Below are 27,136 nucleotides of genomic sequence, written 5' to 3'. Positions count from 1 at the left end.
AAGACTGAAGGGCTCCTTCTACTGGCAGTGGAGCTGGTTCATGCTGCGTTTCTGGACCATGGGAATGTCGGGAAATACGAGACTTCTCTTTTCATATGCTTTGCGGTAAACAAAGGCAGTTAACAAGCCACCACTGCGCCACACAACACGTCTTTTATAAAGTGAACAAAGGACACAGTGTCAACCGCAAAAAAATAAATAACAAAAGGTATTAAAAGCTTTTAATTTAATTTGATTTATTTTTGAAAGGACAGCTTACCAACACGTAAAAAAAAACAATTAGCCTACTACAACAACAACAACAACAACAACAACAACAACAACAACAATAATAATAATAACAATAATAATAAGTATTATTATTATTATTATATGCACGACCTAAGCAGACATTCATCCATGCATTATACAGTATTTACTCTGTTTTACCTGTGATAACATGTACATTTTAATTGTTCTCTCAATAGCTACCCTTATTTATCTAGCTTTCTCTGAGTAGGCTACAATGCTGGTTTTTCTAAGATAACGAGTTCATGTCTTGAGTTCTCAAGAAAATGACTGAAATATAGCTACTGGTTATCATGGAAAACCAGCATTGTTATACAGAGAATACTATAATAAGCTGAGATATCGAGAATACACTCAAAAACAATTTAATTGCCTATTCAAAGTCAATGCAAAGTCTACAATAGTCAGTCGTCCTCAGTCATTAGGACAAGTTAACTTTCTGTCACACGTTCTTAAATTGCACTATACAGGCTGTCAATTTTGTTTATGCTAACTATATGGCATAGATTTGAATTATTTCACTTTAGAAAACATATTTGATAAAAAAAAGATTGCAGGGAATTTCATTAAATGTCTTAAAGGGGACATATTATGAAAAATCCACTTTTACAGTGTTTTTGAGCGTATATTTGGGTAACCTGAGTGTCTACTGACCCACAACATGTGAAATGATCCATCCAGTCCTTTGTTTGTAGTCTGAAAAAATGACCAAGAACTTTGAGTTTTCTGTGGTGTCTTTCATCACTAGAAGTACACTGATGTACACAAGTCTGCTTTGTTAGCTTTACATCAACCATCTTACCTCTCGCAAGCAAAACAACTTCAACCTCCTTCTTCTCTGACTTTAACTTCCATCTGTCTGAGTTTTTATTGACAATTCATAAAAAAATATTGAATTTCAGGACAAATTGTTACTCCTTATCCTGACGGAAAAAAGTTTAAATAAATATAAGTACATGGAAATAAGTCCGAGCTACAGTATATTCATGCAGGATTATTGGGTTTTGGTTGACGAGCTCTATTTAATTAGTTGTAAAACATTGACTCAGATGTGTTTTAAGGGCCTGTTAAATATTTAAAGGGCATAAAGAGCAACAGTATTCTGCCAACAAGGTCTATCAGTGCATGAGATTTTGAACATCCAAAAATGTTATTAAATCAATAAATACGTTCTCAGTCTAACTCAAAGCAGCTCTAACAGTTTCAGTCCTGCGGTTTCTCTACTGCAAGGAAGATTCAGTCTACTTTATTTCTATCGATTGTTCTCTTCGGGGGTTGCATTCACAAACTTCCTCAAAGAATCACATTATTTCCGGCGAAACCTTTGAATTAGTGAGATATTGATTGAGCCTCCCCTATCTCCAAAGCAAAACAAAGTTTTCTCCATGTTGCACCAACACCACTGCCTCAATGTGAGCTCTGGAGATTTCATTACGGGTTATAAAGTCATTTATTAAAAGGATTGCTCCTAAATAATGCAGTTTAGAAACAGAGGTGAGCTTGTTAGACTCAAGGCAAGGCTATATTTGTTATGTATTTCATCAAGCCAACACTTTTTATGTCAAGATACTTTTGACCCTTTGACACATTGCATTTCGATACAAAGTGAGAAACATACATTGATGGAAGATTGAGATATAGACGAGGAGTCTGGAGCTCTGTGTGTCAAGTCCTTTGACAGTCGAAGCCTAAAGCAGCACATCTAGAGACTTTTCCAAGCTCGAGCCAGCCTTAACTTCATCCAAGATTTTTGTCTATACTCTAAAAAGAGAGTGTCTGACCCTGTCAAGAATAGGAGGGAAGCCTGATAAATGAAGGCTCTGCGTCCCATAATATTTTAGAAGACACCCAGCAGGCAGCTGTATTCTAATGTTCTCGAGGGGTAATATGCCCTATGAGCTGCATAGAGCATTGACAATCTTCAATAAAACTTCCTTGAAAACTCAGACAGATGGAAGTTAAAGTCAGAGAAGAAGGAGGTTTAGGTGGTTTGCTTACGAGTGGTAAGATGGTTGATGCGATGCTAACAAAGCAGAAACGTGTCACCATAGTGATCTGTTCCATGTGAGCTGAAACCTCCCCAAAAAAGAGGAGCCATCATGCCATGGTGTAAGATGCTGTCTGCAATTTTGTGCACAATCAGGGGGAAAAAAAGCCTAAATTGGAGAAGCAGCTCATGGTTATGCTTTCAGATTATGCTGTTGGTCAACCAAAATTTCTGACAAGACAGAAATGAATTCAACCGGTCAGGAGCATTTGATCAGGTCATAATCAGGGGGTTTTAAGCCTATTGACAAACTGCTACACTGCCCCTGCCCGTCAATCAGTCAGCTATGCGTCTTATTGTCAATAACGCTTATCGTTAATAAAATTTAAAAAAAGAACTGATGTAGGTCTATTGTCAAAAAAAAAAAAAAAAAAAAACATCACCCCCATTCAGTGTGTGCCCATGAGAACAATAACTAATCAGACCAACATCGTTTTTTGAACCCAGCTGTTGAACCCAGATGTTAATTTCTGGCTTTTTTAAATGGGGTGTGTATGTGGCTTCCGGTTCTTCTGAGGCCAACCTCATGCGGACACTCGACGAACTGCAGGATTTTGCACTTCCGCATTGTCTTCCTTTTTTTAACAACGAATGTTACCGCATGTAATTTACGAGTACCCTTGAATGCAGCATGTGCACGGCGCGTAAATCTTTGTTTTCTGCCTGAAATCATCAGAGATCAAATTAAAGGTAATGTCCTTAAACAACCACCAATAACCCGTAACGTTTTCATTTATTCAGTGAATATTTCACTCACACCGTTGTCTTTAAAATAGATATTAGCTTCCCTTACTTTAACAATCCTAGCTAAGTACCTTTTGTTAATGTAGGCTACAGGTTGGTGGCTAACTCCCTGCTAACTTTACATTAATGTTTTAGCTGTTTGTAAGCTAGTTATCAAAATAATTACTACAACATAACTATTCGCTCTGAATTCACTTAATGAATTTAGTAAGTATGGTTTGATAACATTTCTTTCAGTTTCTTTACATGAGGCTTTTAACTATGAGGGACAAACTGAAGTATAAATAAATGAATAAATAAATAAATGTTGGGAGAAATGCATACAATAAATATATTCATATATTTATTTATGTATTTCTGTGTCCATGTTGTACAAGGAAAAGTAAATATGTAAATTAAGTGGGCCGTCCTAACATTACTGAAGTAGGATTGGTCAATTTTGAAAAACAGACAGAAGCAAATTTACATATATACTTTTCCTCTTACGACCTGGACACAGAAATAAATAGATGTGTAAATGTAAAATACAGAAATGAATGAATACCTCAATTAATGTGGAAATGTATGCATTGATACATATATAACTTTAGAAATACGCTAATAAATGAATAAATACATGTAAAAATATATAAATAGCCTTTTTCATTAACAAAGTGTATTTATTATTTATTCATTGATGTATTGTTTTCAGCATTTATATATTTATCGATGCATTTATTTAATTATTTATTTATTTATACATTATTATATGCATTTCTCCCAACATTTATTTATTTATATTTTAGTCATTTTTTGTCCCTCATATTAAACACCAAGGAGCAACAATTGAAAGAGTCATCTAAGTTATATAATTCAAGATGGTTTTCCTCTTTAACCTAACTGTAAAGATGGTTATAATGTGTTTTTATAGTCCAGATATCAATGACTCAGATTGCTGCCATAAATGATGAAAATAAGCCGCCAGTCCTGCATTTAAAACATTGAAACTAGCAAATGTTTGAAATTTAGACTGAAAAAATACTGCAGAAATTCTTCCTAGGCAATTGTCATCAAGCAATTCATTGTTGTGGAGATTAGTTATTGCAGCACTAACATGAATTATCATCCAACTTGAACACCTTTGGATAAATTATTGTGCAAATTTTAACTTTTTGTGAGTTGTTATTTCAGCTAACAAGAGGCTTTTGCCCTCATATAGTAACTATGGCTAAAATATGTGAATACAATCAGCTATTTAGACCTTGACATACACTTTACTGTCACTGACTGACAGTAATGAGATACAAACAGGCCTTTAAGGTTACAAAGCTGGACAATAACATTTATCGTTTCCAGTGAACCTGATAATGGAAGAATCAACACCAATGGCAGGAAAGATGCTTCCACCAGTACTTCCCAAGAGGGCCATGAAAAACAGCAAAGGCCCTAAACAGCCAACACCACATGAGGTAAGAGAAGCAGCCGGTAGCCACTCATTGCTTAATAAAAAGGCTATGTAATCCTTATGAGAAAATTATGCTTTTCCATGAAGTAGTAAATATTGTCCTCTTGATTCAACGACCGCAAAGAAAAGACACTTATAACTGAAACTGAAAAGTAAATTGGATCTAAGATCGAATGATAACGGGCCCTTGTATACCGTGTGACCAATGTACTTGTATTAAATGCTGAGACATGCCCTCAGGACAGCCATCACCCACTGCACTTCACCTGACCTGACCATGTATAGTAGCAGACATGCTAGCTCCTGGTACAGTAAGGTAGTTGAGCTCTCAGCTTACAGTTAGTTGATAGTTGTGAAGTACAGACCCACAGCCTGCGACAAATGATTTTTATATATATTATTTATATATATATATATGCAGACCAGACTAGCAGCACCACTTTTTCTTGGGTCTGTACTTCACAACTATCAGCTAACTGTAGGCTGAGAGCTTACCTACTGTACCGTACCAGTAGGTAACAGGACTGCTACTCTACATGGGGAAAACAGAGAGTAGTAGAAAGAGCTGCACAGAAACTGCATGTTGTGAAATGTGATGAATGCAGTGGAAACTCTCACACAGAAAGACAGTTTAAAGCAGTTTTCCCTCTGGAAGACCCCAAAAAAACGGTCTCCGTCTTGTATACCGTTGCACTTATATTCAGGAGTTTATGGTAAGTAAAAATAAAAATAAAAGTTTAGACATGATTAAAGTAGCCTTTGTCCTGGAAGGGGTTCAGGTGTTTTTATTTATTTATTTTGAACGTCCAAAACTACTAAACTAAAACTTTGCCCATCGCTTTAGACCGCTGCAAATCAAGACACATCTCCACCGATGAAGAGAAAAGCTCCATCCAAACCATCAACATCAGAATCAGCTGATATATTTGAGGGTACAGCTGCAGGTATGTACATGGTCACACTATCAGTTAAAAAACATTCTTTAGTATTCTCAAAGTTGGATTAACAAAATTAAATTCAGCCTACACTTAGATACTGAAGTATTTTTCACAAAGAAAAATAGGTAACTTTCATGTTCCTCTTCTTCTTTTCTATTTTGGAAATTACTTTGGACTGGTTTTCATGGAGCAAATAAAGAATGCGTTTGAGTACGGTAAGTAAGTAAGATGATTGCTAGTTGCTAGGGTTTGAGCTGTGTTGTAAGTCACTGGTTTGTCCAATAGCCCTAAACGCACCATTCCTGAGGTGCGCACAGAGCGGGTGCTGTGTCTCCTTTAAATGATGTAACAAGACTCAGGTGAATGGCTGCAGCTGAGAGGGAACCCGTATGGACGCCGACTTTCAGAAGCTAGTAGAATCGACAGCTGACCCACACCAATAAATTGGAACGAAACTAGCAATCATCTTCTTTTCAATATCCAACCAGACAAAAACTGAACTCATAGACTAAGCCTGGGCTTGTCGCTCCCCTGCAACACTGTCCACGTCGAACAAAGCCAGCGGCCTGGCACACTGGCGTGCAGGTGTTTCCAGTCATGAGAACCAGTCCTTTCTTTTCAGTGTCAGTCTCTTGACTTATTTCCGTAGGTATATAATATACATTTTTTTTGCCTTTGAGATAAATTTACAGCATCTTTTGTTTGTTTTGCTCCCTGAAACAGGTGCTAGCAGAGAGTTCAGGATGCTGTCCTCAAAATTTGCCGAAGTGTTACGGTAAGTTGTATTTGTGCAACTACATTTCAGAGCTTTGATCTGTCACCGATTGATCTAATGTCATTATCAACGGTTTGTTGCAGTGAGAGAGCTGCAGCGGACTCCGCCCAGATGGAAGAGCTGGATGGACTTTTGAGAGAGGCTCAAAACTTTCAAGCTTACCTTATAGGGAAGAAAAACCTTCTGAAGCAAACACTGGCCTCCATCTCTGATAAACTGCAGGGCTAGGTGTGCTTTGTTGGGATGAATCAGTTCTGGTCATTCTACTCTTTTTGTTTACATGTTGTGCCTCTCTAGTTCATTTTGGTATTGCTTTTTATGTAGCTTTGAAATGATATATAAATACCTAATGTTTGTTTTAAGTTTACTCAATTATTTGATGAAGCCAATATTCATGCTTTCATAGTTTTAAATACATAATCTCACTTTTCATTCTTCATACAGGGCTTACATTTATATATATACATTTAATATAGTTTATGTATATAATAAAACATATAAAGAGAAAGTTATGTGTTCACAAATGTATTTATAACTGTTAATAAGAACATTAAAGTGTGTTAATTACAAAATACTTTTATACTCTTTCATTATTGTAAAGTTATAAAAGAGGGATTTGGTTTATTATCCACTTCAACACAAACACAAAAAGGAACTTGGATGAAATAACTAATAATTCTAATAATAATAAATAATTAACTAATAATTCATTTTAAAGGACTTGACTGAGATTAAAAAATGCATTTGGACTGTCTTGCTTTTCTATGTTAATTTTCATATGTATGTCCACTTGCCTTTACTTCTCTGCTATGATTTCAGATCTGTTTTAAAAATGTTGTTTAAATTGTGTTTGGTCAGCAGAGGGTGCTGGTGGGCCACTCTCAGTTACCACAGCTTCCTATATTTACAGAATATTTCTGCATTTTGCATTGATCAACTTTAAATTTTGTTAATGTCCTACTATAGCAGGGAATGAAAGAAGACTCCTCTATCTAACTTCTATGCAAAGTCTTTCTGTTCCAGCATTACAATCTCAAGCAATTATTGTGTATGACTATTATTACATGGAGGACACAATCAATTATTTAAGAACACTTTATTTATTTACAGAGTATCGACCCACAGTTTTGGTACAGAGATTCACAAGCTGTTTTATAAATCATTCATGAAATCGATGACGTTTTCTCTACAGCCACAATGCATTTACTTATCACTCTATCTGACACAACAGGTGCTGAGAGAATTGGAGTTGGAGTTCTCTTAATTTGTAATGAATCTGACATGTTTGGCTGTGAACTTGTTTTATCACATTACCAGTATGTACATAACTAAACAGCCGACATTGAAGATGACCTTACTTTGCCCTAAATGACCACTATTTCAAACACTTTATGAAAATGGAAATGGTAAAAAGTAAAGTGGAAAAAACATATTTACAATACATTCACATATGGAGTGACCTCTTTGTTTCCACTTTAGACAAACAAAACAGCACAGTTAATATTTACATATAGGGTTTAATTTTCAGTGAGTCCGGAGGTACAGTGAGTTTTTGTGTCTTCCTCACATGTCTAAGCCTTGTTATTGAATGTCCCGTGGAAACCGTAGGGGATGTTCACAGGCACCGCAGCCCTGCCCAGCTCCTCGAACGTTTGAGCATCTAAAACCAGGAGGAACGTGCTCTTGTCCTGTAAGTAATCAAGATGAAGGAGGGGAAAAAAAAGAATGTAAGTACTCAACAGTTTAAGAAATCAGAAGTTTATCCAACATACTGACATTTGAAGCTCTGACATGCACTTTGGGAAACTTTTCCTCATGACTTAATAAACATCACCTTTAGGCTCTATATGGCATGAAGTTTTGTAAATTATGGACCCGTTTGGAGTCAGCAAAGAAAGTTAAACAAGGTCGCCAAAACAAACAGCTTGGTAAAACCCTAAATTGTAAGACTTCAAAACGATACACCACTAACCAGATGGATACATACTAGGGATGTGCGCAATTAGTCGACTAAACCGCTCTACTACCCGGATGTAAACAAGCACAGTAAATCGAAAGCATCCTTTAGTAGCAGTGTAGTTTGACTTTATTTTATTATTTTTTTATTTTGGGCTTTTTCTGCCTTTAATGTAGAGAGGACCGTGGATAGAGTCGGAAATCAGGGAGAGAGAGAGTGGGGAATGACAAAGGAGCCACAAGTGGGATTGGAACCGCCCGCTTTGAGGACTATAGCCTCCATACATGGGGCTCGCGCACTAACCACTGCGCCACCAGCGCCCCAGTTTGAAATTATTTTGATCTAGAAAATTGAGATAAAATGTACGAAAAGGCTGTGTCAGGTTTAAAGTGGAATATCGACCAGTGCAATGCGTAACCACATTCAGCACAGGAAATGTGATTTTCTTTTATTTAGAGTAGTTGGAATTTTAATTTCCATTTAACAGACTAGAAAATGAGTCGCCTATGAAGATCCCTAACATGTACAGTCTCTGTTTTAGTACATTGCCTCCTGCAATTTCCTCAGATGTGTTGATTGTTTGAGAAACATTTTCATTGTCTGATTTTATTAAATCAACAGTGAGCTGTGAAGAAAAATGGGGATATAGAGCTGCTGGCAAAATCATCAGACGTAACTTTAATCCAGAAATAAAAGGTATATGACCATAAGTGCAAATGTCCCAACTTTTCCGTGGTCAAAATGACTTCACTGAACCAGATTTACCTTATTAGGAGTGATGACCACAGACAAGACAACACCGTCGTCCTCTTCAGTTGCATTGGGGGAGGGTACGAAGATTGGTTCAGATGGATAAAGACCAGTTCGTTCCCACACCTGTGAGTAAATACAGTAGTCTTAGAGATTAAGTTTGTTGCAGTTTGAAAATGTTACGGTATGTTATTGACTATTAAAAGCACCGTGAGATAAGATACCAGCTCTGATTACTCACCTCTGAGGATCATTGACTTTTATTGTACTGATTGTTTGACTGTGATGATCAGAGACTGAAACTCACCTTCATTTGTTTCCCGTTGAGGTCCATCTTGAGCAGTGTGTCTCCCACAAGATGTCTGAAGCCGCAGCCATAGAAGTAGCGGTAGGGCTTGGTGTTGTACTTGCTATAGTTTATCTGAGGGAACTCCAGACCTCCATACTGATGAATATCTTCTCCGTGGAGGTCTTCATGGGTACAGAAGACCTGAACAGTGACAAAACATCTGCGTAAGGCAATGGGGCTCAAGGAACACTGGCAAACAGAACTACTGTTTTAAGTTAAAAAATGCCTTTTTTTAACAGAATTATCCAGACCAAGTTATCATAAGACTTTTTAAGGGAAGTGTCTCTAACTGACAACGCTTGGCCCATGGTCCATTTACTTTGTGCTAACATAAAGAGTTATCTTTTCATTTTTGGAATAGACCTAAGTTGTTGATATGTGTAGACAGCGTTGGCCGCTCACCTTGCTTTTGGCCGTTCTTATAGCAGTGGCTGTGGTGTTGAACTGGTTGTTCAAGTTCTGGTTGAAGGGGGTATCATTGCCCACATTGAGAGGAAGAACAAAGCGCCGTGGAAAGACTCGGCACAGGGTGTTATACACCTGATGGGACAATATAAACATGACTTTAACAGGATCAGGAAAAACACAATACTTTTCAACTTAACAAAAACAAGATAAAGGGTTTACTTAGTCCCCTTACCTCATCAAGAGCTTCTCCGGACTGCCTCAGGTTCTGAACGTTGTAGTTGGAGATTGCCTGGCCGTCATCTGAAGCACACATATCTATGATCAAGAAGCCGCCCTCTTCGTACGCGTTGATCTGATGGAAGGTTGACAGTGCCTTGGCTAGGTACTTGATTGATCTTACCTGGAAAGCATGATGGGACAGAAGAAGTTATACAGTACAGAAATAGTAAGAAGAGGGTCAAGGTTGTTTTACTTCTGTTAGACCCAGTAAGACCCTTAATCTAAATATATGTACATTTAAGTCACTTGCAGAGAGAACTGTAATGATATCATGAATTAAATGGACTGTCTCTACAAGGTTGAGATGCGTCACCTGCAGACCTTTGAGTGTGTAGTCATTCTTGTGATGTATTTTTCAAGTCTTAAAACGTATTTTAACAAAATGAAATCTTTGTTTGGGGACATCACATTCATATATGACTAAACTTAAAACATGATACAAGAATTATTAATGTCACGCCACTCACTATAGTCCAATTTTTTTTCCAAATGAAAGGTCTTTTGGTTTTCCACCAGTAAGGACACTGACCTGGCCTCTATAGAGGCTACATAGTGAGATGAAAGTCAGTTTCCAAGCCTTACCTTTCCTGTCTTCTTGTCAATCAGGTGGAAGATGGTGTTGAGTTTCGGGTCCCAGTAAAAACCGTCGCTGATGCTTTTCGTTCTCAGCTTGCCTGTCACAATCTTCAACAGATCCATCTTGATTGGCTGCTCAATGAACACCACGTAGTTCTCAGACATTGCTGTAATTGACAGGGTTACATATCAAAATTCATTGAGAAAAAGAGTGGTTTTCCAATCCAGATACCATTTCTGATACTGACTGCTTAGACTGTTGGTCTCCATCTCAATTCCAAATGGGATCGGAGTTTTATTGTCTGTTGTCAGGCTTCTTATCTCATATGGCATAAATTTAAATGAAGATGGATTGCTGTGACCAAATTATGTAACAGTGTTTGTAAAGATGTAATCTTCATAGATATTGCTGTAATATGCATTTACATAGTAAAGTTCAACTCCTTCCATTTGATTTATAGCTTCGGCTGACCTGGGTGAAACTTTTGCTCACCAAAGCTGTGGTAGTAGGACGGTTTAGTCTTTTCCAGTGAGGGAATAGAGCACAACACAGTGGCTCCCTCCAGGGTCTCGTCATCTGTGTCCTTGGTTGGTGGCACACGGATGATGTTGTAGGATGCTCCTACAAGCACAGACAACCGTTAACGGCTAAAGGTCAGCAGAAATGTTGTTCTGTGCTTCTATGATGGTTCCTTAAAAAAAAGTGATTTGGTGTTTCTAAAATACCTTTAGGGTTGTAGGAGTTCCCCATGTTGTAGGTTGTTCCATCAGGCTCGGTGTGAGGGTGTGCTGTCGCTCCATTCACAGCAATAAATTTGCTCCAGTCCACCTGATTAGCGAGCAGAAAGGCTTGTAAACGCTTTTGTTCTATTTTTTGATTTTATACTACTGCTTAGTGCCAATAAGCTGTGACAGTAGCCTGAAGGCCTGCTATAAATAAGCTGGATACTGCACTCTTTTATGACTTTTGCTTTGTGTGAAGCACCAGGCCAGTTTGACTTTTGCAATCACGTGTAAAGCACCAATAAAGACGATATGTCGCCACTTATCTTAACACTAAAAACATAATCATTGTGTTACCTTTTTAGTCCTCTCAAGTGTCTCAGGGTCCACCTTGTGCATGGCGTTGGTTTCCGTACTGACATAATAATCACCCTTGTAGGTCACAAAGCTCACATTTGCATTATCTGTGGGTTCTAGAGGGGAGAAACAACATGTGAAAGTTAACAGCAACTACAACAACAGTCCAGAACATGGGACTGTGTTCATCATTTTATAGAGATAACTCAATGAAAAGTGATGATTGACACTTGTAGAGGAAAGTAAATGTTTGCAGCCCTCGAGTCCAAGACAAATTAAGTGTTTCCTATGGTATCATATCGTATCAACATATTGTATTGTATCATATCCTGTTGCATCATGTGATATTGTTCCTTTCAAGATTACTCAATAAAATACTCACTTGGTAACTCAAATCTTGACAGGAAGCGCTGGAAGAAGTTTTTGCAGGGGTCTGGCACATTGACAGTGCCAAACTCCGACACGGCGATGCGGTTGTGCTCCTTGTTGGCTTGGTAACTATCACTGGACAGGAAGCGACTTTTGTAAGTCACTTCACCATTACATATTTTGAACTGGTGCAGGAGAGCCATACCATCAAACCAGTGATTGAACCTGGTGAGAAAGGGAAGTCAAAAAGAGAAGTTAGAAATATACAGTAGGAGTGATGTGTTATAATATCTACATACATTGTCAAAAAGGCAATATCTAACTTTATCTAACATACCAACACACACTAAAATACAAGATTTTGATGATAACATTTGGTTCACTATGTTTATTAAAATGGTAAGCAGATCTGATAGGCTCACTGCAACTGTATTTAGTTGATTCGTTAATTATGGACACAAAATATTAAATGATGCAAAGAAATTGTAGGACCTGATCTGCTGAAATACAAATCTTCCTTATCCAACTGGATTACTATACATGCAGTCAGCTTTGTTATGTAGTGGCTGCAGGATACGTATCAACACTTTGAATACTCACTTCTGGTTTCCAATCTCAAACTTCCCAGGTCCGTTTCTCAGCAAGTTCCCGTTGATCCATTCTGGGATTTTGCCAGTGATTTTGGTGACGATTGGCTCAGGTGTTTCCTCCACTGAGCTCACAATCTTCTCAATGCAGGGCAGACCGTGCACATCTGTGAAGTGGTTGATGTTCTTCTTAGACTTTGATTTTTTGAGTGCTGTGGGAAAAAAGAAAAAACATGAAGTCACAATGTTTTACATATACATCTAGATACATCATTGTGATTTATGAAAACAGCTGGTTAGGTACCTTTGTTTTGAAAAGTTTGTAGAATCAAATATTTACCTGAAGCATTGTCCTGCTGCTGGATTTCGATGCTTGCCATGGCTGTGGTTTTCTTCCTTGAGTATGTTACAGTGTTGAAAGGTCTTGTACACTCCTCCTGCAGTCGTGTGCTTTCTCTTGGTTTGGCACTAAGCTTTATACTGTCCTCCTGACAGTGACGCCCTCCCCTTGATTTGCCCCCCAGTAAGATAAGTTGGCATGCAGACAGTGATTTCATGCTTGTGTAATCCTCTGCAAAATTTAAGTTTTCCATAATCATAAGATAATACAAGTGGTAACTTATTCACAGAGATAATCACTTGATCTTACTAACAAGTGATGGAAATTTTTACTGTGAGATCATCATTCTTCATACATCTGACTTTATTCTGAATGTTTAATATGCATGTTTATATTGAATCAGCCTTTTGACTGAAAAGTCCAATTTCTGTCATTTGTATTGCGTTTGCAATTTTCTCCATCAGATATTTATTTAAATTGTCCTCCACATGAGTGTCTGATATCTCCTTAATGTATATCACCAATAAAGAGGATAACAAGCACATTTTATGGTCCCCGTCGGGGCACTGAAAGGTGAATCAGTTATCAGACTGTGAGGAATAGTGAATCTTTGTTTCTTCATTCTTCACAAAGGTCACAGACTTTACGGTGGCTGGGAAGTGCAAAAGCAAAATGACAAAGTGTGAAACACTTTTACAACATTTGAGACCAATTTACATTTTGAAAAACATTTTTAAAGGACAAAACACATTTACATTTTGTGAAACACTTTTACCAGTCTCCAAACAAATTTACAAACGACAGAATCTTGACGGAAAGGGAATGTACCAAATGTCGGAAGTGACTCCGAAGTGATTGAGTGTTTTGTTTGGCGGATAATTTAATTTTAATACATTTTTATGTTAATCATATATGTATAAACATAAGATTATATTGGTTTCTATATGTCTCTGTTATTTGCAGACCTCTGAGATGCTGGATACTTCAAAAGTTTGAGAGACCGTCCACATGAAAAGCAAAACTGACTAATCTGGCTCAAATGAGTTCCACAAAACGGGCAAAACATCTTTCTGTCAGCACAAACTCCATATCACTGTCCGCCAAGTCTTTCCTCCAAAACAAACAAAATGACCCCTCAATCAATTCCAAAATTTGTTACATTCCCTTTCCGTCAAGACTCTGTCGTTTGTAAATTTGTTTGGGGACTGGTAAAAGTGTTTCACGTCTTGTAAATGTGTTTTATAAAATGTAGATGTGTTTTGTTTTGTAGGCTGTAACTGGTTACGATGAAGTCGGGGCATAATGGGGTAGCCTCTTGTTATGTTATTGTTATATTTATTTTAATGATGTTTGTCTGTTTGACAAGTTGAAGTTCAACAAGATCTCTTGATGTTTCTTTGCATGTATTAAACGGATCAGCTTTAATGGTGGAGGGATTTGCATGATCTTTACATGCTCTTATCTAAATAGTATTTATCTGCTCTCACTTTGTCTTATCTATATTGACACATTGAACATTGATCAACATTATGGATGTATGGGGTGAAACAGCGGGCATGCGTTAACAGGGTGGCCTCTTCTCCACCCAAAGGAGATGATGCAGTTGAACTGCACGCTCCCTCATTCAACCTGTTTATCTTTTATACATGAACTATCTAATCTAACAGTTATATAAATGATATGTGTATATTGAAATGATAGTTATTCGTTCATCTCATATTTCACTTAAAGTACTTTCAGTCTACGTTAGAGGGAGTTCTTTTATTTCTTAGCATTGAGGTAATGGTAATAATATCGATATAGACAGATTAGGGGCGCTGGATATCCTGGCAGTTATGTCACACAACCCATGTACAGAAGCCATAGTCTTCATGCAGTGGCCGTGGGTTCGATTCCTGCATCGTCCCTTTGCTGCATGTCATCCCCCGCTCTCTCCTCCCAACATTTCCTGTCTCTCTTCAGCTGTCCTATCCAGTAAAGGCCTTTGATTCTTCAAATAACTTACAGCAGATTGTTTCCAAATTGGGTGGAACCTAGAGTAGCAACCAAACCTAATTGTTACAAGAAAAACACGCAATGTCTTCAAACAGTCTACAGCCCAAGCACTGTGGCATCCTCATCCTATCACTCTCGAAGTGTAAATGATTGACAGGTGTCATGACACGCCCCTTTGATTTGCTGACCATTTAGGCTAAATTCAATCAGCCCACAGGTCGCTGATTTTTTGACCAATGATACAACTGTAGCGTTGGAGACTGTAGAGAGGATAAGAAACTAACTTAACTAATCACTTAAGTTAATAAAGAATCTATTTTACTGAACATTGTGAATTTAAATAGATTGTTTCTTCAGTTACAAAAGCTGCGTTTGCAATGCTAACTTTGATAGCCTGTTAATAGCAGTTTCTTTTATGTTATGTTCTATAATTTAATTTAGCATCCAGCTAACAAACCAAAATGTACATCCTGGTCCATAAGTGAAAAATTGCATCAGCCACCACCGAGTAGAGGCAACTTTTCACATAAAAAGGCCATCTAACACTAACAAGAAGGTACTTTGATTGTTAGTTTTGTTAACCATTTATTTAGGCAGGTTAGTCCCATTCAGATCAGAGATCTCAAACTGATTGGTCGCTCAAATTGAGATTTTGGTTCTAGAGCAGGCATGGGCAAACTACGGCCCGCGGGCCATATACGGCCCGTTGGGCTTTTTAATCCGGCCCGCCGAACTTGTCCAAATTATATTATTATTAAATTAAATTTTATTATAATTAAACCTCGTTCGTTTTCCCCTGTAATGCCCGCGTTTCCCCAATAGATGGCGCACTTCAGAGTGTGGTGTATTACGCCCTTCTTCACTTTTTCGCTTTGCCCTATGAACCCGTATGAGCCCTTCTGTAAAAATGAGCGGATCAAAGAAAAGAAAAGTGGACAGTGAATGCCGAGTGTTTAATACGGAGTGGACAACTAAATATTTTTTCACTGAAGTCCGATCAAAGGCTGTATGCCTGATATGCCAAGAAACTGTCGCAGTTTTCGAAGAGTACAGTATCAGCCGTCACTTTGCTACGAAGCATGCTAACTACGCTAGCAAGCAGTCCCTGCAAGAACGGGCGGCTGCGGCTCAGAGGTTGAAGGATAATTTACAGACTCAGCAACATTCTTTTCACCAACAAACTGCGATTCAAGAGTCAACTACCAAGGCAAGTTTTTTGCTGGCATTCAAATTAGCAAAGGCTAGCAAGCCTTTCTCCGAAGGCGAGTTTTTAAAAGAATGCATGGTAGAGACAGCAGGTCTCTTGTGTCCGGAGAGCCAAGGCCAGTTTGAAAAAATCAGTTTATCACACAGGACTGTGACTCGCTGTGTGGAACTGATTGACGAAGATATAGCCAGTGAATTAAACAAAAAGGCTGAGTCCTTTAAGTTATATTCACTAGCGCTGGATGAAAGTAATGACGTAAAAGACACTGCTCAGCTCCTCATTTTTATCCGAGGGATTAATGACAGTTTTGAGATAACGGAGGAGTTTTTGACCATGGAGTCCCTGAAAGGAAAAACGCGAGGAGAGGACTTGTATAACCAGGTGTCTGCTGTCATCGAGAGAATGAAGCTACCTTGGAGTAAACTTGCCAATGTCACAACGGATGGATCGCCAAATTTAACTGGAAAACATGTTGGTCTGCTGAAAAGAATCTAGGATAAAGTGAAAGAGGAAAACCCTGACCAGGATGTTATTTTCCTTCACTGCATCATCCATCAGGAATCTCTGTGTAAGTCTGTATTGCAGCTTAATCATGTCGTGAATCCAGTTGTAGAACTTGTTAACTTTATACGAGCAAGGGGACTTTAGCATCGTCAGTTTATTATGTTCCTGGAGGAAACTGATGTGGATCATCAGGACTTACTGTACCACTCTCGTGTCCGCTGGTTAAGTTTGGGCAAAGTGTTTCAACGAGTGTGGGAGCTGAAAGAGGAGATCAGCGCATTTTTGGAGTTAATGGGGAAATCCGACAAATTTCCTGAGCTAAGCGACAAGAACTGGCTTTGTGACTTTGCATTTGCTGTGGACATATTTTCACACATGAATGAGCTGAATGTGAAACTACAGGGGAAAGATCAGTTTGTGCACAACATGTACAAAAATGTTAGAGCCTTCAAATCCAAGCTAACTTTATTCTCCAGACAAATTGCAAACAAATCTTTCGCTCATTTCCCCACACTTGCCATGCAGAAAGAGGCGACGCGAAATGCAAAGAAATACAGCAAATCCCTTGACGACCTGCACGGAGAATTCTGCCGTCGGTTTTCTGATTTTGAAAACATTGAAAAGTCACTTCAGCTGGTGTCCTGTCCCCTGTCAGGGTCTTCTGACAGGGGACAGGACAGCACCACAGGAGCTGCAATTGGAACTTCAATTGGAACTGATCGATCTTCAGTCTGACTCCGTCTTAAAGGAGAAGTTCAACTCTCTTAAACTGAATGACTTTTATGCTTCACTTAACGAAGCCACGTTTCCAAACCTCCGGAGGACGGCACAGAAGATGCTGACTTTGTTTGGCTCGACCTACGTATGTGAGCAGACATTCAGCGTCATGAACATCAACAAAGCCCCTCACAGATCCTAGTTAACTGACCAACACCTCGGATCTATCCTGAGAATTACCACTACAAAACTAACTCCAGACTTTAATGCACTGGCAAAAAAGGGAGATCACCAACACTGTTCCCACTGAAACTGAACGTGAGTTTCTCTACTGTGTTTTTTAAAATTAAATTTAAATTTAATTAAATGAATGCATTTGGAAATCAATTTGTACAATGAGCCTTGCATATTCATGCTTTGCTACCTGTTAAAGGCCAAATCCTTTCATGTAATGGCTTTTACATGTCATTTATATTAGTTCACACAAACACTCCATCCATCTGTTCCTGGCCCGGCCCCTCTGTCAAATTTTAGAACCCATTGTGGCCCGCGAGTCAAAAAGTTTGCCCACCCCTGGTTTAGAAGCTCTGATAAAATGAGGTTAGTCGTTTTACCCTTTTGATACATGAGTCAGCATAACTCAACTTGGAAGTTCCCAGAAAAACAACTCTTGCCCTGCAGCAATGTCAACACTGATGATACATTGATCACAAAAACAAAGGCAGAACCAAACCATTTACATAGCTTCATGGGTGAACAGTGTGGTGTTTATGCTAAAAATCTAATCTTTTTGTGATTGACTGATTTGTTTCTACTGGCTTGAGAATAAAGAATTATAAATGTTAAAAATAGGAATCACCTTCAGAGAAAGAACTACTGTGTCGTTACAAATCGATTTATGTAAAAAAGAGCTCAATTGTTGATTTTGGTCTATTCAGGAAGGATGATGGAACTTTTGTTTACAAGTTGTCCACTGCATTGCAGCGAGCTTACAATTACAATAAAATCTGTTTACAAATGCTGCGTAGTTTGCTGTTTTTTATTTGATTCATTTAGGACATCATGACCCAAATATTTCAACTTTGGGATGGACGAGGAACAAAGCGCAGCTTGTATCTGCTGATCAGTGTAGCAGAATGGACCCTGATAAATAACTCTGTAAAAAGCTGAAATCAAAACAGCAATGGGCTTGCTTCCATGTCACCCATGTAGCACAACATGATATTTTCTCATCGCTAAAAACAAAACTTTAATGAGTTTTAGGGGACTTTTCATTCTTGATTTGACTTGGTTTTTTTTAACCCACAGACACTGAAATCAACGGAAAATTCAATTGATCAGACTACAAAGTAAACATATATTTATAGTTCTAGTCCATATAGGGTGTAACTGATTAGACTGACATTATCTTTAGGTAACAGTGCTTGCTAAAGACCTCTGCCAAAATGGCGTTTCCATTACTGCCCTATATGTATAAACTTCCCCAGATGGTGGAGAAAGTGATTAATAAGAATTGGTTTTAAGTTTTAACAAATTGTATATCAGTAGATATTGCTAAGTAGTTAAGTCTTTTTTTGACTGGGTCCAGGAAGAGGGAGTATATCAGTCCGGTCCTAGCATCCCTTCATTGGATCCATTGCATTTTTGGGTTGTGCTATTTGTTTTTAAAGCCCTGAATGGGTTGCCCCACCCCTGTACATTACCAACCTCCTTAGCCTGTACACTTTATCTAGGCCCCTTAGATCGTCCAATACGGGCCTCCTGGCTGTCCCCCGCTCACGGCTCAAGCTCAAAGGTGATCGTGCTTTTGCAGTCAAAGCCCCTAAACCAGGGGTGGGCAAACTTTTTGACTCGCGGGCCACAATGGGTTCTAAAATTTGCCAGAGGGGCCGGGCCAGGAACAGATGGATGGAGTGTTTGTGTGAACTAATATAAATGACATGTAAAAGCCATTACATGAAAGGATTTGGCCTTTAACAGGTAGCAAAGCATGAATATGCAAGGCTCATTGTACAAATTGATTTCCAAATGCATTCATTTAATTAATTTAAATTTTAATAAACACAGTAGAGAAACTCACGTTCAGTTTCAGTGGGAACAGTGTTGTTGATCTCCCTTTTTTGCCAGTGCATTAAAGTCTGGAGTTAGTTTAGTAGTGGTAATTCTCAGGATAGATCCGAGGTGTTGGTCAGTTAACTAGGATCTGTGAGGGGCTTTGTTGATGTTCATGACGCTGAATGTCTGCTCACATACGTAGGTATATCGCTTAGCTCAGGAAATTTGTCAGATTTCCCCATTAACTCCAAAAATGCGCTGATCTCCTCTTTCAGCTCCCACACTCGTTGAAACACTTTGCCCAAACTTAACCAGCGGACACGAGAGTGGTACAGTAAGTCCTGATGATCCACATCAGTTTCCTCCAGGAACATAATAAACTGACGATGCTGAAGTCCACTTGCTCGTATAAAGTTAACAAGTTCTACAACTGGATTCACGACATGATTAAGCTGCAATACAGACTTACACAGAGATTCCTGATGGATGATGCAGTGAAGGAAAATAACATCCTGGTCAGGGTTTTTCTCTTTCACTTTATCCTGGATTCTTTTCAGCAGACCAACATGTTTTCCAGTTAAATTTGGCGATCCATCCGTTGTGACATTGGCAAGTTTACTCCAAGGTAGCTTCATTCTCTCGATGACAGCAGACACCTGGTTATACAAGTCCTCTCCTCGCGTTTTTCCTTTCAGGGACTCCATGGTCAAAAACTCCTCCGTTATCTCAAAACTGTCATTAATCCCTCGGATAAAAATGAGGAGCTGAGCAGTGTCTTTTACGTCATTACTTTCATCCAGCGCTAGTGAATATAACTTAAAGGACTCAGCCTTTTTGTTTAATTCACTGGCTATATCTTCGTCAATCAGTTCCACACGGCGAGTCACAGTCCTGTGTGATAAACTGATTTTTTCAAACTGGCCTTGGCTCTCCGGACACAAGAGACCTGCTGTCTCTACCATGCAGTCTTTTAAAAACTCGCCTTCGGAGAAAGGCTTGCTAGCCTTTGCTAATTTGAATGCCAGCAAAAAACTTGCCTTGGTAGTTGACTCTTGAATCGCAGTTTGTTGGTGAAAAAAAGCCGCCCGTTCTTGCAGGGACTGCTTGCTAGCGTAGTTAGCATGCTTCGTTGCAAAGTGACGGCTGATACTGTACTCTTTGAAAACTGCGACAGTTTCTTGGCATATCAGGCATACAGCCTTTGATCGGACTTCAGTGAAAAAATATTTAGTTGTCCACTCCGTATTAAACACTCGGCATTCACTGTCCACTTTTCTTTTCTTTGATCCGCTCATTTTTACAGAAGGGCTCATACGGGTTCATAGGGCAAAGTGAAGAAGGGAGTAATACACCACACTCTGAAGTGCGCCATCTATTGGGGAAACGCGGGCATTACAGGGGACAACGAACAAGGTTTAATTATAATAAAATTTAATTTAATAATGATATAATTTGGACAAGTTCGGCGGGCCGGATTAAAAAGCCCAACGGGCCGTATATGGCCCGCGGGCCGTAGTTTGCCCATGCCTGCCCTAAACTGTGGAACAGCCTCCCCCCATTCCATCAGCTCCTCTGTTGACTCTTTTGGGCCCTGACTGACCCGTTTGAGTCCTCTGGTCCTGAATGGGCCGTTTCTCTCAGGTTTTCTTTGTTGCTTTCTTTATTGTTGTTTTATTTGTTCTTGTGGATTAGTGAACTCCTGTATATAGATTCTTAATTAATTGTACAGCACTTTGGTCAGCTGCTGTTGATCTTCAATGTGCTTTATAAATAAATGTGACTTGACTTGACTTACACACTAGCTTTACTTAGATACTTATGGTGTTACCTGGGAACAGTGGCCAACCTCTAGGGCATTCCAGTGCAGCAAGCTGGGAGATAGAAACTACTTCCAAGACGCCCTTTTGCATCAGCTATTGTCTGATGATGACATACTGTATATGTCTCTGGGAAAGACAGCCAACTTCTTTTTAATTTGTTAAACAACTCCCAACCAAGACATCCATTTAGATGAGTTGCATTGTTGACGGTCTAATCAGCAACCTAAGACGCAACCTTATGTTCAGATGCAAAGAAAAAATGTACCCCTCCAGATATTTATGCAAAATAAACACCATCATATCTTTACATTCTCTGTCCTGTATTTCTGGTGTGTCTCAGATTTACTGGAATAGTTAGTCATACTTAGGCTTCACTCTGAGGCAGCCTCCAACACAGCCCAAATAGTTGTCCAACAAAGTCCTGCGTCTGACAAGGAAATAACCAATCATAGTTAAACACCACTGCTAAATTGCATGCAAATGCAGCACTTCAAGACATAAACCAGCATGAGAAGAACTAACAGAAACCATGTTTGGATTTTTTTTTTTGTCCCTGTTTTCATACAGTTTGGTGTATAGGCCCACTCTAACCCTAATCCTAAATGTAGGGGTTTCATCTGTTTTTGAATGATAAAATTAACATCAAAACACAATATCAAGTAAAACACTTTTCTATATTTTTATGGATTGTTATCCCACCACCGAGAATCCCTACTATGATTATATTGTCCACATCGTTGTACAGCAACACATTCAGCACTATCCTTTACAAATCCAGCTCAGACATCATACACTATTCTCCACACACCCCTTTTTTCACTGATAACATATAATCTTATCAGGCACCAATGATGGATAGAAAGAATAAAAAAATATTGGAACCACACTTAAAATGACCTCCTGACTTTGACTGTCCTTATGAGTTGTACAGTATATCTCTGTTATGACCGAAGTCAGACAGAGTTTAACCACTGTTTGACAGCCCTTCAGAGATAATAGTATTTCATGATAAGGAAGTCATCACTCTGTACTCAGCAGATAGAGCAATATTTTACATTGGTGCAAGGTCCTTGGCTTTCTCCTGGTTAACACAAACGTTTTAAATCCTTATTTTCTTGCTGCTTTAAGCCAGTTCTGAGTGGGCATTTTCAGCATTTGCAAATGGTAAATGGACTTGAGCTTGTATGGCGCTTTTCTAGTCTTCTGACTCCTCAAAGCACTTTTACACCGTCTCTGTGTGTCACAGATTTACTGGTGGTTCACAAACCATAAAAACAAAAAGATTAGATTGGAGGCTTCATAACTCATTGACAATTTATAAATTCAAATACAGAAAAGCATTCTTTTATTTTAATTAAATTCTGAAACTTACAATTTTATATCCACAGCAAAGTCTACATGTTGTCAACTGTCCAATAAACATTTCTTTACTGGCACACACTGTACAGAGTACACTTTTATTGTTCTGTTTTTGGATTGTATTATGAGAGTTATGCATAATTAGGGGCACAGCTGATCTGAATGATACTTACTGTATAGGTGCATTGTACGTGTTGACCAGATGAAAGCTCAAGGCCTGCATTCATTTATAACGTCCCTTCAGAAACCTATGGGAGACCTCACAGAGACTACATCCATGTTTTAGAGAGTTAGTGTGTCAAATGGCCAAACATGTGGGAGGAAAAAGGCTTACACTTTCAAAAATCAGATCTGTCATGATTTGGTCTTATTTAGTTTTGTATTTCAGAGTTTAGGTTTCCATGTTTTAATTTCTCCTGTTTATCCTAGTGTTGCTTGTTTCCCTTGTGTGTTTTTGTCCTAATGTTTCATAGTTTAGTCTTTAGTTTTTCGTGTATTATTTTGTAACTTCGTACCCTGGTGTTTCTTTATTTTCTAGTGTGTTTTGTTCATTCTTGAGTTCTGTGTGTCTTTAGTGTTTTTAGTTTTGTAGTTGTCCTCAGTGTTTCTTGTATTTTATTCCTGCCTCTGTGTGTTTCCTAGTGTGATTGCCCTGATTGTCTTCACCTGTGTCTTGTTAGTCTCACCTGTGTCTGATTACCCTATGTCTATTTAGTCTCTGTGTTTCTTCCCCTCTGTGTCAGTTCATTTTCGTTTGTCAGTGTTGTAGGTTGTTTCCCATGTCCTATGCCAGACCCCTACTTACCTGTGTTTCAAGTATTTTTCCCTGTGTTTTTTGACTTCTATTTTTTGGCTGTTGAAGTAAGTTTTTGTTTTGCCTTTCGCCTTTTTGTTTATTAAATATATTTAGTTAAGTCTGCACGTGGGTCCAGTTCCTTGTTTTTCCCCTGAACGTGACAAGCTCATGATAGACTTTGTAATCTCAATCCGCTCCAAGCATGCAAATAAATACGCTCGAGCGGCAAATCAAGGAGGGAACAAATTTCAAGTTGTAGCATAAAGGATGGATAATTGAATTTCAGAACTTTAAAAGTTAACTAGTTGCTGTGTTGCCAGTTTAGGATGTTTTGCAAAAGACTGACCTAAATGATACGCTACGATAAAATTGATCTTATTCATGATCATATTCATGATAGGGTAGTTGTGACTCTAAACATAGCAGATAAAGCAACTTTTCACACTGGTGCGAGGTCATCATCTTTTGTGATATATTTAGTTCCATTTTTCATAAATGTCGTCATGCAGTACTGGGTTGAGACTCTAGTGTTAATGAATATGAGACCTGTTTCAACAAATATAGGTCGACTCATAGCTGCTGGCACTCTCATATCATACGACAATGACCCCAAATGAATAACAGGATACAGGTTTACATTTCAGATTTGATGCCATATCTCCAAGTGTGATTTAGAGATTTGTTTCCTTCCTTTAAAAAAATCCTTTAGTTGCAGGATGATTCCCACAAACTAACGTTATGTTAGGAAATGAATAATTTGGTATATTCTGTGTAACAACACAAGTCCAAAGTTTTCATATTTTCTGAATTCTAGTGTCAAAAATAAACCAACTTCATCACCATACTCAAAATCTTTATGGAGATGAAATGATGCCGTTGAGGTATTTATAAGCAACAGATCCTTAAGCGTAAAAGTAGAGGAAAGAATTGAGAAAATAAAGTCTGGACTTCAGTCATAAAGCTGGATGTTAACACAACAGTTGTCAGTCTGCTCTACATTATATACCACAAGACGGCACCAAGTGAGACAGAACGAGTTCTATATGCAGGCGTATCCTGAAGTTATGACTGCATATCAGACATTGGAGAGTAAGAATTAGACAGACAGTTGTTGTGCCCCTAGCCCTGAAACATACAGTACCACCAAGGCTCAAAGTGAAAAGCCCCCTCGGAGGATTGCAGCCAAATGATTCTGCATAGTGCATCACAAATCTGGAAAGCAGGCCGGAGCAGATTTGTACATTTAAAGATAGCCCTTTGCACATGCACAGGACACTCCTCTTCTTTGTCAATCTGGGGAGGGGGGTTGAGCTTTAAATCAAATGGCCCTTGACCTGAACAAGTGACGACCTACAACTGGAAGAAAGGATTTAGAAAGTATGGCTGATTTTTCGGGGCTACTGACAGACAGACATACAAGAGGAATTCCCTGACAGGATGCATAGACTCCCTTATATTTGGACGATGACTGCAGCAGCAGGACTGCCAACCATTAAGACCTGCAGGAAATCCAGGGTACCATGGGCCCTGTTGTTGAAAAGGCTTGATCAGAAGAAAAATGATCTGGATTTGATACCCCACTTTTTTTCTACCTCCGCAAAACATTGCCAATGTATTTGTGCAATTTAGATAATGTACAGGAGTTGATGCAATTATTGATGGGCTCATTCTTCTCATTTGCATTGACTTAAGAAATAGAAGTAGTTTAAAAAAAAAAAAAAAAAACAACCTTTAGTAGCCTACTTCTGTCAGGCTGAACGATAAAACAGAGAACCCAAAATGCACAACTCCAAACACAGAGTGTCACTTCAAAGTCATTTTAATCAGAAAGATGGTTGGTACACAGAAGTTAAAAAAACAAAAAAAAGTACTTTTTGAAAGTGTTGATCATAAAAATAAAAGAGATTGTAAACTTTTACTATATGGATCAAATAATCCAGCTCACGTTTATCCTGGTTCTTCAAAGAAACACTGTATTGAATCAACCTGATTAAGACTTTGTCAAAGGATTGTCAAATCTGACTTCCCAATAAATTATTTCATTTTATTTTACCAGGTAGTCTCATTCAGATTTTGGAATCTCTTTTTCAAGAGAGACCTGGGTACATCAGTGGAAAATAAAATAATAAAAACATCGAAATAACAGACATCAAAAACACAAAGTAGATGCATGGCCAATACACACAAAAACATCATACAAACACATGTCAAGTCAGATGTCCAATGCAGGACTATTAACATAGAAAACTCCAAATTGATTTAAGTTTGTGCTCTTTCAGCATCCCTTTAAATTCCTACAGGGGATTTGTCTACAGGGGTGCTGAAATCCAAATGAAAGGATCCTCTGTTACTTGAAATTGAATGTTAATGTTTAATAAGGATGCCTTTTGTGTTTTGGAAATAAAACCCTTCATTATTTGGTTTATTTCTGTATTTTTTTTTTTTTACATGACTGTTTCTTTGTTTTAAATGTGCTTGTCTGTACAAATGTTATAAATACTGTGTGCCTGTGTGTCCTTTTAACTTCTCTGCACCAGCCGTGGCTCTTAATCTTGTTATATCCTGTTATGCAATGACAATAAAGGCTTTCAGTTCAATTCAATTCTCCAACCCTATCTGCCACTTTGTCAGTGGAGCAAAACAGCATTTAACAGCATTCAGAGCAAAATATATTCAGAAAAATGTCTTTAACATAACAACTACCTCGTAAAAATGTTGTGTTGTTTGACCAATTTAATCATTTTCTTGCATTTCCTCCTATATTTCAGTCAGAATCCAGCCGTCTGCTTGGATCAAAGTTTTCCTGATCCTACTCAAAAGTTTAAACAACACAAACTGGAGTTTTATCCAGATAGAAGAGGGATTACCTAATCCGATTATGTAACCCTTTTCTATTTCAAAAACATGTTTTCAAGATTTATCTGATTCCATAACTTTTATTTTTAGAAATCTACCATTGTTGGGAGTGCATTTTTAACTTAGTCAGGCACACATTAAAGTACATTTATGAATGATTTTCCATTCTCACTGTTGATAGCCTGTTGAGGAAAGATCATCAAAGACTTTCTCCGTTTTTACAGTCCATAGTTATTTCTAAAGAATGTGAACATATACTCGTACATCTCTCTCAACCCCTTGTTTTTCTAATCACCAACAATATTGCCTACTTAATACTGCACAAAAATGACTTTAAGGAGATTTTTGGACATCCAAAACTGTTTATCAATAACCTAAATCATTGCGTACAAGTGAGAAGGTGAATGGTGGGAGACTTTATGAAAACATATGATCAGTAGCTACCAACCAACATGTTGACAAATATTTTGAATTTGGTATATGACACAAGCTTTCAGAATAAAGAAAGACTATTGATACTTCTGGAGCATTTTGGCATTATTCTTCAGCTCAATTGGGCCCTCTGGTGGTAGAAAGCTGCTATTACAAACCTACAAATGACCAACATACAAACGTAAAATAAAATCTAAAATAATGTGAATAACTATTTAACAGGGGGGAAAGCTATTTTTAAAAGCTATTTTTCACTCCATAAATGATCGTGATTGGTTTTAGTGGATGCAACACAAGAAACAATTATCATAAACATATTTTAACTAGGGCTACTAATATTACTCAAAGAGATCAAACATGTGGTTTTTATGGTCTGGGGTGTTAGAGGGAAGAGGTTTATCAACCTTAAGCAAAAAAAAAAAAACAGGACACTTACAATTTAGAAAAAGAGAAACAGGAATAAC

At 38.2% G+C, this 27,136-nt stretch overlaps 2 protein-coding genes across 3 annotated transcripts; one reads left to right on the top strand and one right to left on the bottom strand.

Moving 5' to 3' along the window:
• Window positions 1-4,420: 4,420 nt before the first annotated feature.
• On the top strand, window positions 4,421-7,108 carry LOC132979862 (testis-expressed protein 12-like). Its single transcript, XM_061045696.1, has 4 exons — window positions 4,421-4,527; window positions 5,368-5,467; window positions 6,185-6,236; window positions 6,320-7,108. Exons 1-4 carry the CDS (start codon window positions 4,426-4,428, stop codon window positions 6,462-6,464), a joined length of 399 nt encoding a protein of 132 aa, XP_060901679.1. The 5' UTR covers window positions 4,421-4,425; the 3' UTR covers window positions 6,465-7,108.
• Window positions 7,109-7,315: 207 nt separating this feature from the next.
• LOC132980106 (carotenoid-cleaving dioxygenase, mitochondrial-like) lies at window positions 7,316-27,034 on the bottom strand. Of its 2 annotated transcripts, XM_061046033.1 has the most exons (13): window positions 27,030-27,034; window positions 12,932-12,973; window positions 12,605-12,803; window positions 12,018-12,229; window positions 11,636-11,751; window positions 11,282-11,384; window positions 11,049-11,177; window positions 10,562-10,722; window positions 9,933-10,100; window positions 9,695-9,832; window positions 9,251-9,433; window positions 8,959-9,069; window positions 7,316-7,924 (listed from the first exon to the last, which is right to left on the bottom strand). In XM_061046033.1, exons 2-13 carry the CDS (start codon window positions 12,969-12,971, stop codon window positions 7,808-7,810), a joined length of 1,677 nt encoding a protein of 558 aa, XP_060902016.1. In that variant the 5' UTR covers window positions 12,972-12,973; window positions 27,030-27,034; the 3' UTR covers window positions 7,316-7,807. The 2 variants fall into 2 exon arrangements, with proteins under 2 accessions (XP_060902016.1, XP_060902015.1); XM_061046032.1 differs by lacking the exon at window positions 27,030-27,034 and having other exon boundaries at window positions 12,932-13,077.
• Window positions 27,035-27,136: the final 102 nt, after the last annotated feature.

Source organism: Labrus mixtus, chromosome 9, assembly GCF_963584025.1.
Source record: "Labrus mixtus chromosome 9, fLabMix1.1, whole genome shotgun sequence".
Taxonomy (NCBI): Eukaryota; Metazoa; Chordata; class Actinopteri; order Labriformes; family Labridae; genus Labrus; species Labrus mixtus.
This window is presented reverse-complemented; position numbering and strand designations above follow the sequence as displayed.

What these genes read in the sequence shown, in the direction of transcription:
- LOC132979862 (XM_061045696.1), top strand. Translation starts at nt 4,426, where the DNA reads ATGGAAGAATCAACACCAATGGCAGGAAAGATGCTTCCACCAGTACTT. An exon ending in AACAGCCAACACCACATGAG is followed by an intron (nt 4,528 to 5,367) that starts GTAAGAGAAGCA and finishes CCATCGCTTTAG; the next exon opens with ACCGCTGCAAATCAAGACAC. An exon ending in ATTTGAGGGTACAGCTGCAG is followed by an intron (nt 5,468 to 6,184) that starts GTATGTACATGG and finishes TCCCTGAAACAG; the next exon opens with GTGCTAGCAGAGAGTTCAGG.
- LOC132980106 (XM_061046033.1), bottom strand. Translation starts at nt 12,971, where the DNA reads ATGGCAAGCATCGAAATCCAGCAGCAGGACAATGCTTCAG. An exon ending in TTGACAAGAAGACAGGAAAG is followed by an intron (nt 10,101 to 10,561) that starts GTAAGGCTTGGA and finishes CATGCTTTCCAG; the next exon opens with GTAAGATCAATCAAGTACCT. An exon ending in TAAGAACGGCCAAAAGCAAG is followed by an intron (nt 9,434 to 9,694) that starts GTGAGCGGCCAA and finishes GTCACTGTTCAG; the next exon opens with GTCTTCTGTACCCATGAAGA.